The following is a 14,025-nucleotide window of genomic DNA, read 5'->3' as shown; positions in this document are numbered from 1 at the left end:
CAGTTTATTCAGTCTTCTGTTGACGTACGTGTGGGTTCTTTCCAGTTTTTGGTTTTACTAAGAACACTGCTATAAACCTTTCTGTACATGTGTCTGAGTTTCTCAGGACTATATACCTAGGGGAAGAATTGCTGAATTGTGGAGTATGGATGTTTTCAGCTTTCCTAGAAAGTGCTAGGCTGTTTCAGAAGCGGCTGCGTCAGTCGACTTCCCATCAGCCACGTATAAGTGTGGGGACTGGTTATTTTCCCTGTTAGCTAATACAGTCTGTAACTAGCCCCATACATTTCTTAAGTATCCGTAGTGGATAAGAGTGTGGCCTGTGGAGTCAGACTACATGAATCTTGGCTCTGCCCCTGTATCGCCCTGTGACCTTGGGAAAATCACTTAAGAACTTTTTTCACCTGTTTTAAACCGTGATCTTTTCTAGTTTATCTTTGCTGTTACTGGCTTGGGGTGATAGGGGTGGCTTTTAATTATCATGCTTAGTCCCTGGATGGATTGTCCCCTTGGGGTACATTCAGAGTTTGTTATATTTGATTTTTTTTTAAAGTTATACTTTTTATTTATTAACTTTATATCATTGATTAGTAATTTACTGCTACTCTTGTGGCCAGGTTACTAGGAACATGTCGCTTAGTTACTTTTAGTGACGACGACCGCTGTTTGTACAGTGCTTTATAGCTGACAAAGCCTTCGTGTCTGTTTTCGGATTGGGACCTTTTGACGACCCTCTGGGAAGCAGGCTGGCGTCGTCCTGCTAGAGTGGAGGAAACAGGGCTTGGTGACTTGTCACAGTCACTCTCTCAGGTTTGATAGGTCAGGAGGACTTGGACTTGGTGTTGCTCTAAAATCTCATTTAGCATAGTTTGGATGTTAGTGGACCTGACTCACTAAGAGTCTTTACGTTTTCATCTGTTTCCAGGGCGTGCAGCCCGCCACAGGAGCGGTTGTGTTTGATAGTTTCCAGGACTCTGCTGCTCGTTCAGAGCTGGAAACTCGGATACTGTGCCTGCAGCCGGTGGAGCTGCTGCTCCCATCACAGTTGTCAGAGCAGACGGAGTCGCTCATCCACAGGGTCACAGCGGCCAGGTAAGTGGGCGTGCACAGAGGTGTGGTCCAGCTCCGGGCCAGGCTGCACGCCTGGGCTGCTGTTCGTCCCCTCGGGGTGTGTACAGCAGGCTGCCGATGGATGTCTCTCTCACATTGCTGTTTCTCTCTCTCTATTCCTTTGTCTCTAAAAAAATTAATGAAAACATATCCTCGGGTGAGAATTAAAAAAAAAAGCTTTTAAGAAAAACAGATTTGCCTGTAATGGAGGACTTCATGTAGGACTGTGGAAGTTGGCTTTGTTAAAAGGGGTTAATGATATTAGTTGGTAATTAATCTTCAATTTCTGGAGATAATTTAGAGTTCATTTCTTAGGAAGTTTATATAATATTGAAAATGCGTTATCTAAGCCGTAAGTTTCAATTTGTGGCTGTGCCCATGACTCTTATTTATGAGATCTAAGGTCATACCTCTTCTTTATGAGGCGGTATGCCGGGCACTGTGGCGGAGAGAGGAAGATGTGGCTGTGGTTGGTGCCGGGCAGACTTTATACCCCAACTGGAGAGACAGATATGTACACAGCTAACTAGATTCACAAAGCACAATGTGTATTAAGTGACGATTGTGAAGGTGCCTCCTGGAGGAGTGTGGTGGGAGAAGGGACTGCAAAGGGCTGGGGCTCCAGGGAGGAGAGGTCCATATACTGGGGACTTTGGACCGGAGGCTGTGCAGGAGAGCCCGTGAAGAGTTTCCGTTCGCAGGATAACAAATCGGTTAGAAAATCAAACTAACTGAGTAAGTGAAGTTCTGTATGTTTTTTGTTCTTAGAGTTAGGAAGGTGCCTTTTTAATTGGACTTGAACATCTTTCAAAGTAGCTGTTATAATATGTTGTTCTGATGATCATATGAACCTGTGTTTATTTAGGAAAAGTTAGGAGTTACTAAAAAGATAAAAATATGTCAAATACTGCAGCCCAGAGATAGTTACCGTTAAACATTTTAGTGTCTTTTTCCCCTGTATGTATGTCATCTTTTTCTGTTTATGAACTTGGATTTATGTTTTGAATCAGTTTTGTATCCTGTTATTTTTTTTTACTTAAAATTTCCCATATATTATTTTCTGTATTATGGGAATTTTCAAACATATACAAAACTAGACAGAATGGTGTAGTGAACCCCCATGAACCTATCAACCAACTTTAACATTTCTCAACTCAGCCAATCTCACTCCATCTGTAACCCTACTCCTTCCTTCCTTGGATTATTTACTTGAAGCAAATCCTAGAGAACATCACTTGATCTGCCAATATTCAGTGAGTGCTCATGAAAACCAAATGACTACATAACATTCAGTCATATAAATGGATCATAACCTATCCATTCCTATTTTGTTATATTGCATTTTTTTTCTAGTATTTCAAATATTGTTATAATAAATATCCATGCATAGAAATATTTGTGTGTGTTTCCAATGATGTCCTTAAGCTAAATTCCTAAAAGTGGAATTCCTGGGTCAGAGGATATAAATATTTATAAAGTTCTTTTTTTTTTAAAAGATTCTTTTATTGATTTTTAGAGAGAGACAAAGGGAGGGGGGAGAGAGAGAGAAACATTGATATGAGAGCACAACATCGATTGGCTGCCTCCTGCACACCCTGTACCAGGGATCGAGCCCGCATCCCAGACGTGTGCCCTCACCGGGAATCAAGCTGGCAACCTTTCAGTGCATATCCAACCTTTCAGACAATATCCAACCAGCTGAGCCACACCAGCCAGGCTAAAGTTCTTGATTGCTTGCTAGAATTGGTAACTTCAAGTAATATTTCCACTATAGTATAGGAGACTTGTTTGAACCCTTGCCAGCATTTGGGGTGATAATTTAAATAATCTCTGCCAATCGGATAGATGAAAAATTTCACATCAAGTTTCCTTAATTTGTTTTGTTTTCTTTTAATTTATCTTTATTGTTAAGAGTATTACACGTGTCCCATTTTTCCCCCCATTGACCCCTTCCACGTCGCTCCCACCCCGTCACCAGGCCTTCACCCCATTATTGCCTATGTCCATGGGTTATGCATATATACATGTAACTTCTTTGATTAATCTCTTCCCACCCTCGACCCCCCCTTCCCTCTTCCCTCTGATATATGACTGTCTGTTGTATGCTTCAACGTCTCTGGGTCTATTTTGTTTGTCAGTTTATTTTGTTCAGTAGTCTCTTCTTAAAAAGAACCCTCAACATTTCATGTAGTACTGGCTTGGTGGTGATGAACTCCTTTAGCTTTTTCTTATCTGTGAAGTTCTTTGTCTGACCTTCAGTTCTAAATGACAACTTTGCTTGGTAGAGTCATCTTTGTTGTAGGTGCTTGCTTTTCATCACTTTGAATATTTCTTGCCACTCCCTTCTTTCCTGCAAGGTTTCTGTTGAGAAGTCAGCTGACAGTCACATGGGTGACCTCTTTTAGGTAACTAACTGCTTTTATGTCTTGCTGCTTTTAAGATTCTCTCTTTGTCTTAACCTTTGGCATTTTAATTATGATGTGTCTTGCTGTGGGCCTCTTTGGGTTCCTCTTCTTTGGGACCCTCTATGCTTCCTGGACTTGTAAGTCTATTTCTTTCCCCAGGTAGGGAAAGTTTTCTGTCATTATTTTTCAAATAGGTTTTCAATTTCTTGATCTCTTTCTTCTCCTTCTGGTACCCCGTAATGCGAATGTTGAGCCACATGAAGTTGTCCCAGAGACTCCTTACACTATCTTCATATTTCTGGATTCTTTTTTCTTTTTGCTCTTCTGGTTGCATGTTTTTTGCTTCCTCATGTTCCAAATTTCTGATTTGATTCTCACTGTCCTCTATTCTATTGTTGATTCCCTGTAAATTATTCTTCATTTCAGTTAGTGTAGCTTTCATTTCTGACTGGTACCTTATTCTGTCATTGATGATCTCACCAGTTTCCTTAATAGTGTTATTGAGATCCTTGAACATCCTTTTAACCATTATTTTGAACTCTGTGTCTAGTAGCTTGCTTGGCTCCATTTCCTTCAGTTCTTTTTCTGGATATTTTTTCTGTTCTGTCATTTGTGACATGTTTCTTTGCCTCCGCATTTTGGCTGCTTCCTGGTGTTTGTTTCTGTGTATTAGGTAGAGCTGCCATGTCTCCTGAAATTGGTAGAGTGGCTTGGTGTAGTAGGTGTCCTGTAGGGCCCAGTGGATGAGCCTCCCCAGTCACCTGAGCTGGGCCTTCTAGGTGCTCCCCTGTGTGGGCTGTATGCACTGTCCTATTGTAGTTGAGCCTTGGTTGCTGTTGGTGTCCCTGGGAGGCATTGACCCCCCGGCCAATCAGCTGTGAGGATCAGCTGCAACTACAGCCAAAGAGCTGCTGTGCTGGAGACACCCCTATGGAGCAGGATTTACTTCAGTGGAGCTTTGGTGTTCATCGAGTGCACCCTTTGAGTGTGTCACTCATAGATGTGGTAGGATTGTAATCCAGCATGGTTGAAGCTGACCACCAGGTGTGCTGTCTCTGGGGGCCTCCCGGGAGGTGCAAAGTCAGGCTCTGCCTATGCTCTGCCCAGGGCCACCCAGCATGAGCTACACAGCACTCTGTAGATGGCTGCTCCTTGTGCTGGGCTTTGAGGTGTCCAGGAGAGGCCAAAGTATGAACCAGTGCAGTCTGCCGCTAGTGCCTGGCCTGAGGCCACTTATCGAGAGGTATGGGGCACGCTGAGGTGAGCTGCTGCTTGTTTGAGAGATTTTAGGAAAGTCCTAAGTATACGGCTTAAGAGGCCACTTGCACAGAAAAGTTCCTGGAAATGGCTTGGATGAGCTTGTAGGTAGGGAGGGGCAGGGCCAAAGGTGTGAATCAGGTGCTGGTGATTCAAATATGGCACCTGCCTGCCGGCTGTGTGGGGGGAGGACTCTCCAAAGAAGCAATGGCCTCTGCCAGCTCTTCTGCCTGGGAGAATGCTACCCCTCCACCTCTCGCCCCAATCTCAGGCAAGTTAGTTCCTCCCCAAATGTCCCAGGTTCCCTTCAAGCTGCTGCTGGACACTGGAGCTCAGAGGGAGCACGTCTGAGTGAGGCCGAGCACGGGCCCTTTAAGAGGAAAGCCTGGGGTTCCCGCAGCCTCTGCAACCATCAGCGACAGTCCTCGCTGGTTTTCACAGCCTGAAGTTGTGGGGACTTTTCTTCCCCGTCCTGGATCCCTGGGCTGGGGGCCTGTTGTGGGGCTGGGACCCCTGCTCCTCCAGGAAACCCCCACCACTGAGATGTCCGTCCTGGGTTTAAATCTCCGCAATGGGGGTGGTCCCTTGGCTGCGTGTCCGAGATTCAGCCCTGATCCGCTGGCATCTCTGCCCCTCCTACTCGTCTCGATGCTTCTTTAGTTCCCTGGTTGTAGGGCTTCTGTTCAGCTAGGTTTCAGGAGGTTCTGAGTGATTGTGGTTCTGTATTTGAGTTGTAATTTTGATGTGGTTGTGGGAGGCGGCGGGTACAGCTCTTACCTACCCCGCCATCTTGATATATCATGTCGTTCTTAATTCCCTTCATAGTTTCCATATCTTTTTCATGCTGTTGAGCATCCTTAGATCAATATTCGGAACTCTATCTGATAGATTCCTAATCTTCATTTCATTTAGCTCTTCTTCTGGAGACTTCTCTTGTTCTTTCATTTGGGGCTTGTTTTTTTTTCTCCCCATTTTGGCTGCCTGTTTGGATTTGTTATTGTGTATTAGGTAGATCTGCTAGGACTCCCAGTCTTTTGTATGGTCTCTGGTGCAAGCCAGTGTAAGATGCTGTTTGTGTCTGGCCTTGAGAACCCTGCTTGACGTTTTCCATACTCCACAGCCTGTGGTTCCCTCTGCTGGGGCTGGGTGTGTTTCCATAAATTATGTTTTAGAATTTACGTTGTGTTAGGATGATGTAATATATACATATATGCATTTAAACTATGATTATCTCAAAGCATGTAAATCTGGAGTGTAGTTTATGAAGTTAAATATTTTTCTTCAAATGAGATACTTCAAAATCTTACTCCCCAAAATGTGTTTGGAATACTTATTTGCACAGGAATTTGTTAGTCTAATTGTTCAGATTTCTTTTTAATAGAAAATTTTCAGCTATAAATTATATGGCAAATACCAGAAGCTTTATTTTTCATTACATTAAGTATGATTTACATGCAATAAAGTTTATGCATTTTCTGTGGATGAGTCAATTAATTTTGACAAATATATACATCAATGTAGCCATCTCCAGCAATTAAGAAGAGCATTTCTATTTTCCGAGAAAGCCCCTGTGCCTCTTTACAGTCATTTTAGCCCCACCTCCACCTCCTACTCCAAGCAAATACTGATCTGATTTCTCACTATAGGATGTTTTAGATTCTTAGAATTTCATATATATGGAATCATTACAGTATGTGCTCTTTGGTGTCCAGATCCTTTCAGCATAGGTCCCATGAAGTTCACCTATATTATTAAGTATGTCAGTAATTCATTCCTTTCTGTTATTCAGGAGAATTGAATTGTATGAATATACCAGAATTTGTTCATCCACTCACTTGCTGAACATTTGGGTGTTTGGATTTTTCAGTAAAACCTGTAAAACATATGTGTAACTAGGCTTTTTATGGACATATCTTTTTATTATGGGTAAATTGGAGTGGATTTCTGGGCTGTGTGGGTAAGTATATGTTTAACTGTGTAAGAATGGGCCAAACTAAGTTTTTAAAAGCAGTGCCTCAATTATACACCCTACCAGCAGGATAAGAGAGTTGTAGTTGTTCCACATCTTTGCTACCTCTTGATATTGCCAGCCTTTTAAATTTTAGCCATTATGATGAGTGTGAAGTGGCATCTTGTTTTGGTTTTAGCTTGCTTTTTCTGATAACCAGTGATGTTTCATGTGCTTATTGGTTATTCCTATATCTTCCTTTGCCTATTTAAAAAATTGAGTTGCTTATGATAATTGAGCTGCAAGAACTCTTTCTAGATTCTGAATAAAAACCTACTATCAGATACATGTATTGTGAATATTTTCTTCCACTCTGTGGCTTGACTTTTAAATTCTTGATGACCTTGGAAGGATAGAAGGTTTTAATTTTGATAGAAGTCCAATTTATCAGTTAATTCTTTTATAGTTAGAGCTTTTTGTGTCCTGAGAAATCTTTGCCTACTTCAGGGTCATGAAGATTTTCTCTTATGTTTTTTTCTAGAAGTTTAATTGTTTTAGCTTTTACTTTTAACTCTGTTAAATATTTTTATTTAATTTTGGCCACAGTATGTGAGTAAGGGTTGAAGTTCCTTTTTCTCCTTAGTATGTAGTGTTGGACTTTCTATGTCTTTTGTTTTCTCATCTTTGAAGACAGCTATTTAAGTGACCTTTGAGTAACTCCTTTAGTTTCAACTTTTGAAAGGAAAATGCCTTGTGTCTATTTAAAATCATTTCAAGCATCAGAAGTAGGTGAGGTGGGATTTTGTGGAGGAGCTGTGGTTTCTAATATCACACATTAGATTTTCCCCACCTTCATCCCCTGTTACCCTGGAGTGAAAAGGGTGCGGTTAGAGACATACCTTGGTAGCTGCTGAGAGTAGTCATTATTGCTGACATGTGGTTTATTTGTGCTCATCCTGCCCAGTGACTTTTATCCTAAAGCTCTCTCCCCCTTTTCCCTTCTCCTTTGAGCACAACAGTAGCAGTAATAATAACAGCAATAACTAACACTGTGTATTAGGCACTATTCTGAGGGCTTCATATTTATTGACTGCTTTAATGTTCACAAACACCCTGTGAAGGATCTACTATTCTTTTGATACAGATTTTATAGATGAGGAAACTGGGGCAGAGAGATGTTGAGCCCAGGATTATACAGCTAGTTAAGTGGCAGAACTGGGATTCAACCCAGACTTCCTGGCTCTGAAGTGTATGCTCTTAACCACTACGTCGTATGGCCTCTAGGAATAACACAGGAGAGCAGCCATTCCTTCCTTCACTCCTGCTTCTGGATTTCAAAAGGAGTAATATTTTATAGCATAGTTGACATTTTGGCTAATATCTTATGAAATTTTCATTCCTTTATAATGCATATTACAGTTTGTGTTTCTATCTCTGGCAGTAAAGTTTCTGACAAAAAGCCTGTGTGCCAAAAACAAAGTCACTCTCTTTCTTAAGGTCTTACTTTGCAAACTGCAGTCCCATGTGTCCAATAGAAAGCTCAGGCCATCCTAGCCTGTGGTCATCCTTCTGGGAAAGCATCGGAGAGGAGGTGGGCCTGGCCCACTTGTTAAATAAGAATGTACACACTGGGCTGGGGTGTGGTATGTGCAGATGGGTGGTAGAGAGAGACCCAGGACTGGGATGGGCTGAGACATTAAGAAAGGATGGAGATTTTAAAATATCCTTACAGGGGAATTCATCCTTAGAGAAGATTCCCGGGGTCAGGGAAGAAGAGCAGGGAGGTCAGGACTACAGGCAGACCAACGGCCTCGTTAGGCCCTAGGGCTCTGCGCCTCCCATTCCCCCTTCTCCTTCTCTTTTCCTTTTGGGCTCCCAGGTCTGAGCGCTTGCAGCACTCCTGGCCTCATTGCAGATTCAAGTACTTTTCTGTCAGGTTTGCAGGACAGATCAGAAAGTTTCTGACAGAGCTTTACCTCACAAGGGTGGCAACCACTGTAGGAAAAAGTAAACCCTAAAGTTTAGAAAAGGCTAGAGAAGGGTTTACCAACACATGAATTTACCTAGTACAGAATTTTTATATCCAGATATTACCCCCCATCTCTTGTTTTTTGAACAGCACAACCATTGTGCAAGCTTGATTACTTCCTGAGCCTTAGGCCTCTGTTGAGGCCCATGGAGCTCACACAGTGAGGGAGGAAATCCTCAGCTTCCCCCTCGCTCCCCAGCGGGCCTGTCCTCCAGGCATGGTCCTGCTGTTTCTTTACCTCAGCTCTTTTTAATCCTGCAGGGACCTGGCCCTAAATTTGCTTTTAATTTCTCTGCCCCAGTGGTAACTTGGCTAAGGTCCTCTTCCCTCTGCTTGGTGGGGAGGACTGGGAGGGGATCCTCCTGGTCCCCAGAATCTCTCACTTGTGTTCTGTCTGCCTGTTGGTTTGGTCTGAAGCAAATTCACTAGCGGAAATCAGACTTTGGGTTTTTCTCACCTTGGTCCACTGTGGGCCATGAGGGCTTCAGAGAGGTGGCCATGTTCCTGAGAAGCTGGCTGCTTCATTAGATTATGTCCACTTCTTTCTTTGGACATCAAAGGACCCCTATTTCTTTTTAAATCCTTTCTAGTGGACACTCAGTGAATATTTTAAAGGTGAATTAACATTGGCTCAGGTAAGAGAGAAGCGTGAAGGCAGGCTAGAGCCCGGGGGGCTGGGCTTGGGGCTCCCGCTTCTCTCTCCTCCTTGGGTTTGTCTTCCCCTCAGGCCTACAGGCGGCAGAGGGCGCCCGTCACTCCATTCCAGGACTTCAGCCTCCTGGTCCGAGGAAAGGGCACAAAGGGCTCCTGGGAGCTCCCGCGTAAACCCTGAATCCATTCTTTCCTTTCCTTTCTCTTTTTCCTTTTCATGAAAAATTTTAACTTTTGAATAAGTAGTAGATTCCAGTGGTTTGAAAACCTAAAAGTATTTTCAGAGGACATGGGGGTAAAAGTTTTCATCTTATGTGCCCTTTTTATCATAAAGTACCTCTTTTTGTCTTGTTTAATGCTTTTTGCCCTGAATTCTATCATCCTTGATAATAAAACCTTGTTCCCTGATTTCTTTTTATGTATTTGCATTTGCCTAGTATATCCATCTGGGCAATGTATTTTTCATCTATCCTTTTATTTTCAGTCTTTCAAAACTTGTTTTAAGTTGTGCTCCTGTTTGTAGCAGAACTTTTATTTTTCCCCTTCGTAATCCAATCTGAGATAAATTTTCTTTTAATAGGCAAGTTTAACAAATTTACATTTGTCTATGTGGCAGATATATTTGATATTAGCTGGTCATATAATTTTGTTTTGTTTTCTATTTTTATACCTTTAAAACTATTTTCATTATGTGGTCCATGGGGTGGTTCTGATACCTTTGTTTTAGTGGTTGTCTTTATATTTATAATTTCACATAAAGCCCTTAGTCTTTAAGAGAAGGGTGGTGGTTCCTACTATGAATGGTGATGAAATTAATTTCATACCCAGTTCTACAGTAGAGACACTGTAACTATGTTATGTAGTCTCTTTTATTCAGTCTACACCTCTGTTGTATTCTGTTCTCAAAGGAGAGAATTAATCACTCAGCCAGGAAGCTTGGAACGCAGTCAGGATTATTAGCAGCAGCAGCACACTGTCAGAAGAGGCCTTGTGAGTTTCCCAGAGGCTTTTTGTCTATAAAATTATGGTTTCTAAAGTCAGCATAGATTATAGACTTGGTAAGCTGCCGTTTGTTTGTCACAATTGGATGTTAGTTCAGAGTCTTTATAGTGATCTGTTCTTCAACCCCAGAGCCACCACATTGACATTAAAAGTTATTATTGGGTCTGAAGTCCCCCCCTTTTTTAGTGTGCGCTCCACACTTGTTGAAAGTTTTATCACCATTTAATATTTCAAAAACAACATATTTGGCAACAGAGAGACATGTCACGTATGAAAAATTTTTTTTCATTACAAATCTTATTTTAAAACGGTCCAGCGTGGCTACCTCATGTAATGACTGAGGCTCGTACCCTGGTATTAGGCCCGTCCAGCACTGAAGGGGACTCGCCACCACAGCCCGGGGGAAGCAGACAGCCTCCTGGAGGCTGGGAAATAGAAGGTGTCTTCATTATACGTTAGGCCCGGGTCAATTATATGACCATAGTTGACTTGGTTTTGTTTTGTTCTTTTTAACTTTTTTTCTAATCCTTACCCAAGGATATAATTTTATTGGTTTTAGAGAGAGAGGGAGGGGGGAGGGAGTGAGGGGAGGAACACAGAGAGAGACACATCAATGTGAGAGGAAAACATCACTCGGTTGCCGATGTGCCCTGACTGGGAATCGAACCTGCAACCCTTTTGTGTACAGGATGATCCTCCAACCAACTGAGCCACCGCCCAGGGCCATGGTTGACTTTTGATTTCTTTTGGTGAAGAGGTATTTACTGCCCATCTTTGATGGAGCAGCTGAAACATGGACTATATTTGGAGATTTGTATTTCTACTTTGCAGCCTATCCTAGGATGGCTGCCAGTATTGTTTGTGTAGACGGGTGTTTTCAGTCTGCAGTTTGCCTGTGAATCACCCCTGCAAAACCCTGTTAAAAATGAAAAGCTGTCCTTCTCCGTAGCTTCCTGCTGAGTTCAGACTGAACACATTTGAAGTATGGAATCTGAGCTCTTACTGTGTGTTGCACGCAATTCTGATGTAGGTGTTCCACATACAGTTTGAGGAAATCAAGATTGACAGTTCTGTGTTTAATGTAGAAATTTACTAAAATACAGTTTGACAAAATTCTGGTTGGATATTACTCATTATATATACAACTGTTTCAACTATCTTCAATTTAAGAAATCCAGGAAAACACAGATATGAGATTTTAGCTCTAACTGGTTTGTGAAAAAACTTTGCATAAGGACGTTTAATTTACAGTTTGCAGAACAATGAACTTAACACTGTTGTAATACTTCCATGAAAGCTTCAAAGATAACTGACAAGGCCTTTTTTATAAGATTTAATGGGTTTCTAAATCCTTTCCTGCTTATGCAAAACCTTAATTAGAACAGTAATTGAGTTACCAGCTGCCTCTGTGTTCACTGTAGGAACTTGTACAAAAACATCATGGAGCTCATGTAAGGTCATTCCTTGCTTTTTGAGTTGCTAAATAATAACTTTGCGCTAGCTTTTCAAAATCCAGGTATTACAGGAGTGAGTCTATAGCAAGATAAAAATTGATAGGAGACTTGTTGTAGTAGTTAGTCTGACACTCTCCCTCCAGTGGAGCAAAGTGGAAAATTCCTCTTTAGCACCACAGACGGGAGAAAATCCTCCTTCTTAGATTTTTCCTGAATCCTCGATGCCTGCCTAGTCTTGTAGTAGAACAGGAAGAGCCTTTGGAGCCAGGTACACTGGCACAGATTTCCTGAGGAAAGATTAAAACACTAAGAAATTGGGTTTATAACTTAATTTGATCAACCTGGAACATCATGACAAGGATATTATATCCCAGGAAAGCAAGAATCATTCAGCATCAGAAAATACGAAAATATATTAAGATATTAAGTGAGAGAAACCACAGGGTCATTTTAACACATGTAGACAGAACATTAGGTAAGATTTAATAATCCTTTATGCTAAAATTTTCCTTTTTGCCCAAACTGGGAAACTTACTAAGCCTTAGGCTAATAAGTCATTTATCTCAAAACCTACAGCAAACGTTACACTTAGGAGTTGAAACTTTAGAAGCACTCCCATTGGTGTCAGTAAGAAGACATCTGATAACATTACTTCCGTTCAACACAGCCCTGAAGGTCTTAGCCAATAGTGTAATGAGGTAGGGAAAAAAAATGAGGAATAGAAATTGTAAGAGAGAGGCAAACAGGTTTTATTTACAGATGACATTGATGCATGCAAAGATATTACAAAAAAATCAATTAGTGTTCAGCATAGTTGTTACATATAAAAATTGATAGGCTCATGTATGGTAGTGATAACACTTTAGTAAATATAATAGAAGAAAAGATTCCCTTTATGGTAGTATTAATCTATAATACAGAGTGGGCAAAATTAGGCTTATAGCTGTGAGTTCACGAAACAGAATTCATTCTTGTATTATTATATATTAATTATTGTACTATTTATTATTAACCTGCTTTTGCCCACCCCTTTATACCTAAGAGGGAGTACAATCAGTTGCATAAAACATGAAGAAAATTATAGAACATTATTGCTAGATATAAAATGCATGAATAAATTATGTTTTCTTCAACAATGGGATGTTATACATTTGTAATGTTTTATTATTATTTAGGTAAAAATGTTTTAAAGCAACTTGTGACAGAATTTCAGCACCAAGTGAACATTTGCCAGTAAAGAAATGGTTGTAATAAATAGTGTGTAAAAGTTAGGACTTTCACGTACTATGGAACATTTTTCAGCTGTTAAAAAGATCAAGCGGTGGGAGAAACAAGACGGCAGTGTAGGTAACAGCTGCACCCGCCGCCTCCCGCAACCACATCAAAATTACAACTAAAACACAGAACCACCATCACTCAGAGCCTCCTGAAATCTGGCTGAACAAAAGCCCTGCAACCAGGGAACTGAAGCAGCACCGAGACCGGTAGGAGGGGCGGAGATGAGGGCGGATTGGGGCTGAATCAGAGACTCACCTCGGGCCCACACCCGGTGCCGTGGTTTAAACCCGGGAGGGAATCTCAGCGGTGAGGATTTCCCAGAGGAGCGAGGGTCCCAGCCCCACAGGAGACCCCAGCCCAGGGATCCAGGGCCGGGAAGAGACGTCCCCACAACTCCGGGCTGTGAAACCAGCGGGGACTGTCCCTGAGGGTCGCAAAGGCTGCAGGAGCCCCAGCAGCTCCTCTTAAAGGGCCCGCGCACAGACTCACTCAGACGCTCCCTCTGAGCCCAGCGCCGGGCAGCAGCTTGAAAGGACCCGGGACACTCGGGGAGGAACTAACCTGCCTGAAATCCGGGCAAGAGCTGGAGGGGCAGCTTCCTCCCAGGCAGAAGAGCTGGCAGAGGCCATGGCTCCTGTGGCGAGTCCTCCCAGCACACAGCCGGCAGGCAGGCACCATATTTGAATCAACAGCACGTCACTCTCACCTTTGGCCCCGCCCTGTGATTCCCGGAAGCGCCGCCCCTCCCCACCTGCAGCTCATCCAGGCCATTTCCAGGGGCTTTTCTGTAAAAGTGGCCTCTCCATCCTCATGCTTAGGACTTTCCTAAAATCTCTCAGACAAGCAGCAGTGGGCTCCATACAGCTTGGTAAGTGGCCTTAGGCCTGGCAC

At 42.3% G+C, this 14,025-nt stretch overlaps 1 protein-coding gene across 1 annotated transcript in view; it reads left to right on the top strand.

Annotated features, from left to right (window-relative positions):
- Nucleotides 1-14,025, top strand: part of LOC308552027 (DNA mismatch repair protein Msh3-like) — a 52,985-nt gene that overhangs the window by 14,019 nt on the left and 24,941 nt on the right. The window contains exon 8 of the mRNA XM_081162991.1: nt 926-1,092. Within this exon, the coding sequence (XP_081019117.1) occupies nt 926-1,092 (167 nt within the window). The remainder of the gene's footprint in view (nt 1-925; nt 1,093-14,025) is intronic.

Source organism: Miniopterus schreibersii (genome assembly GCF_964146895.1).
Source record: "Miniopterus schreibersii genome assembly, contig: HAP1_SCAFFOLD_31, whole genome shotgun sequence".
NCBI classification, from domain to species: Eukaryota; Metazoa; Chordata; class Mammalia; order Chiroptera; family Miniopteridae; genus Miniopterus; species Miniopterus schreibersii.
The sequence above is the reverse complement of the archived record's forward strand: the minus strand, read 5'-3'. Positions and strand labels throughout refer to the sequence as shown.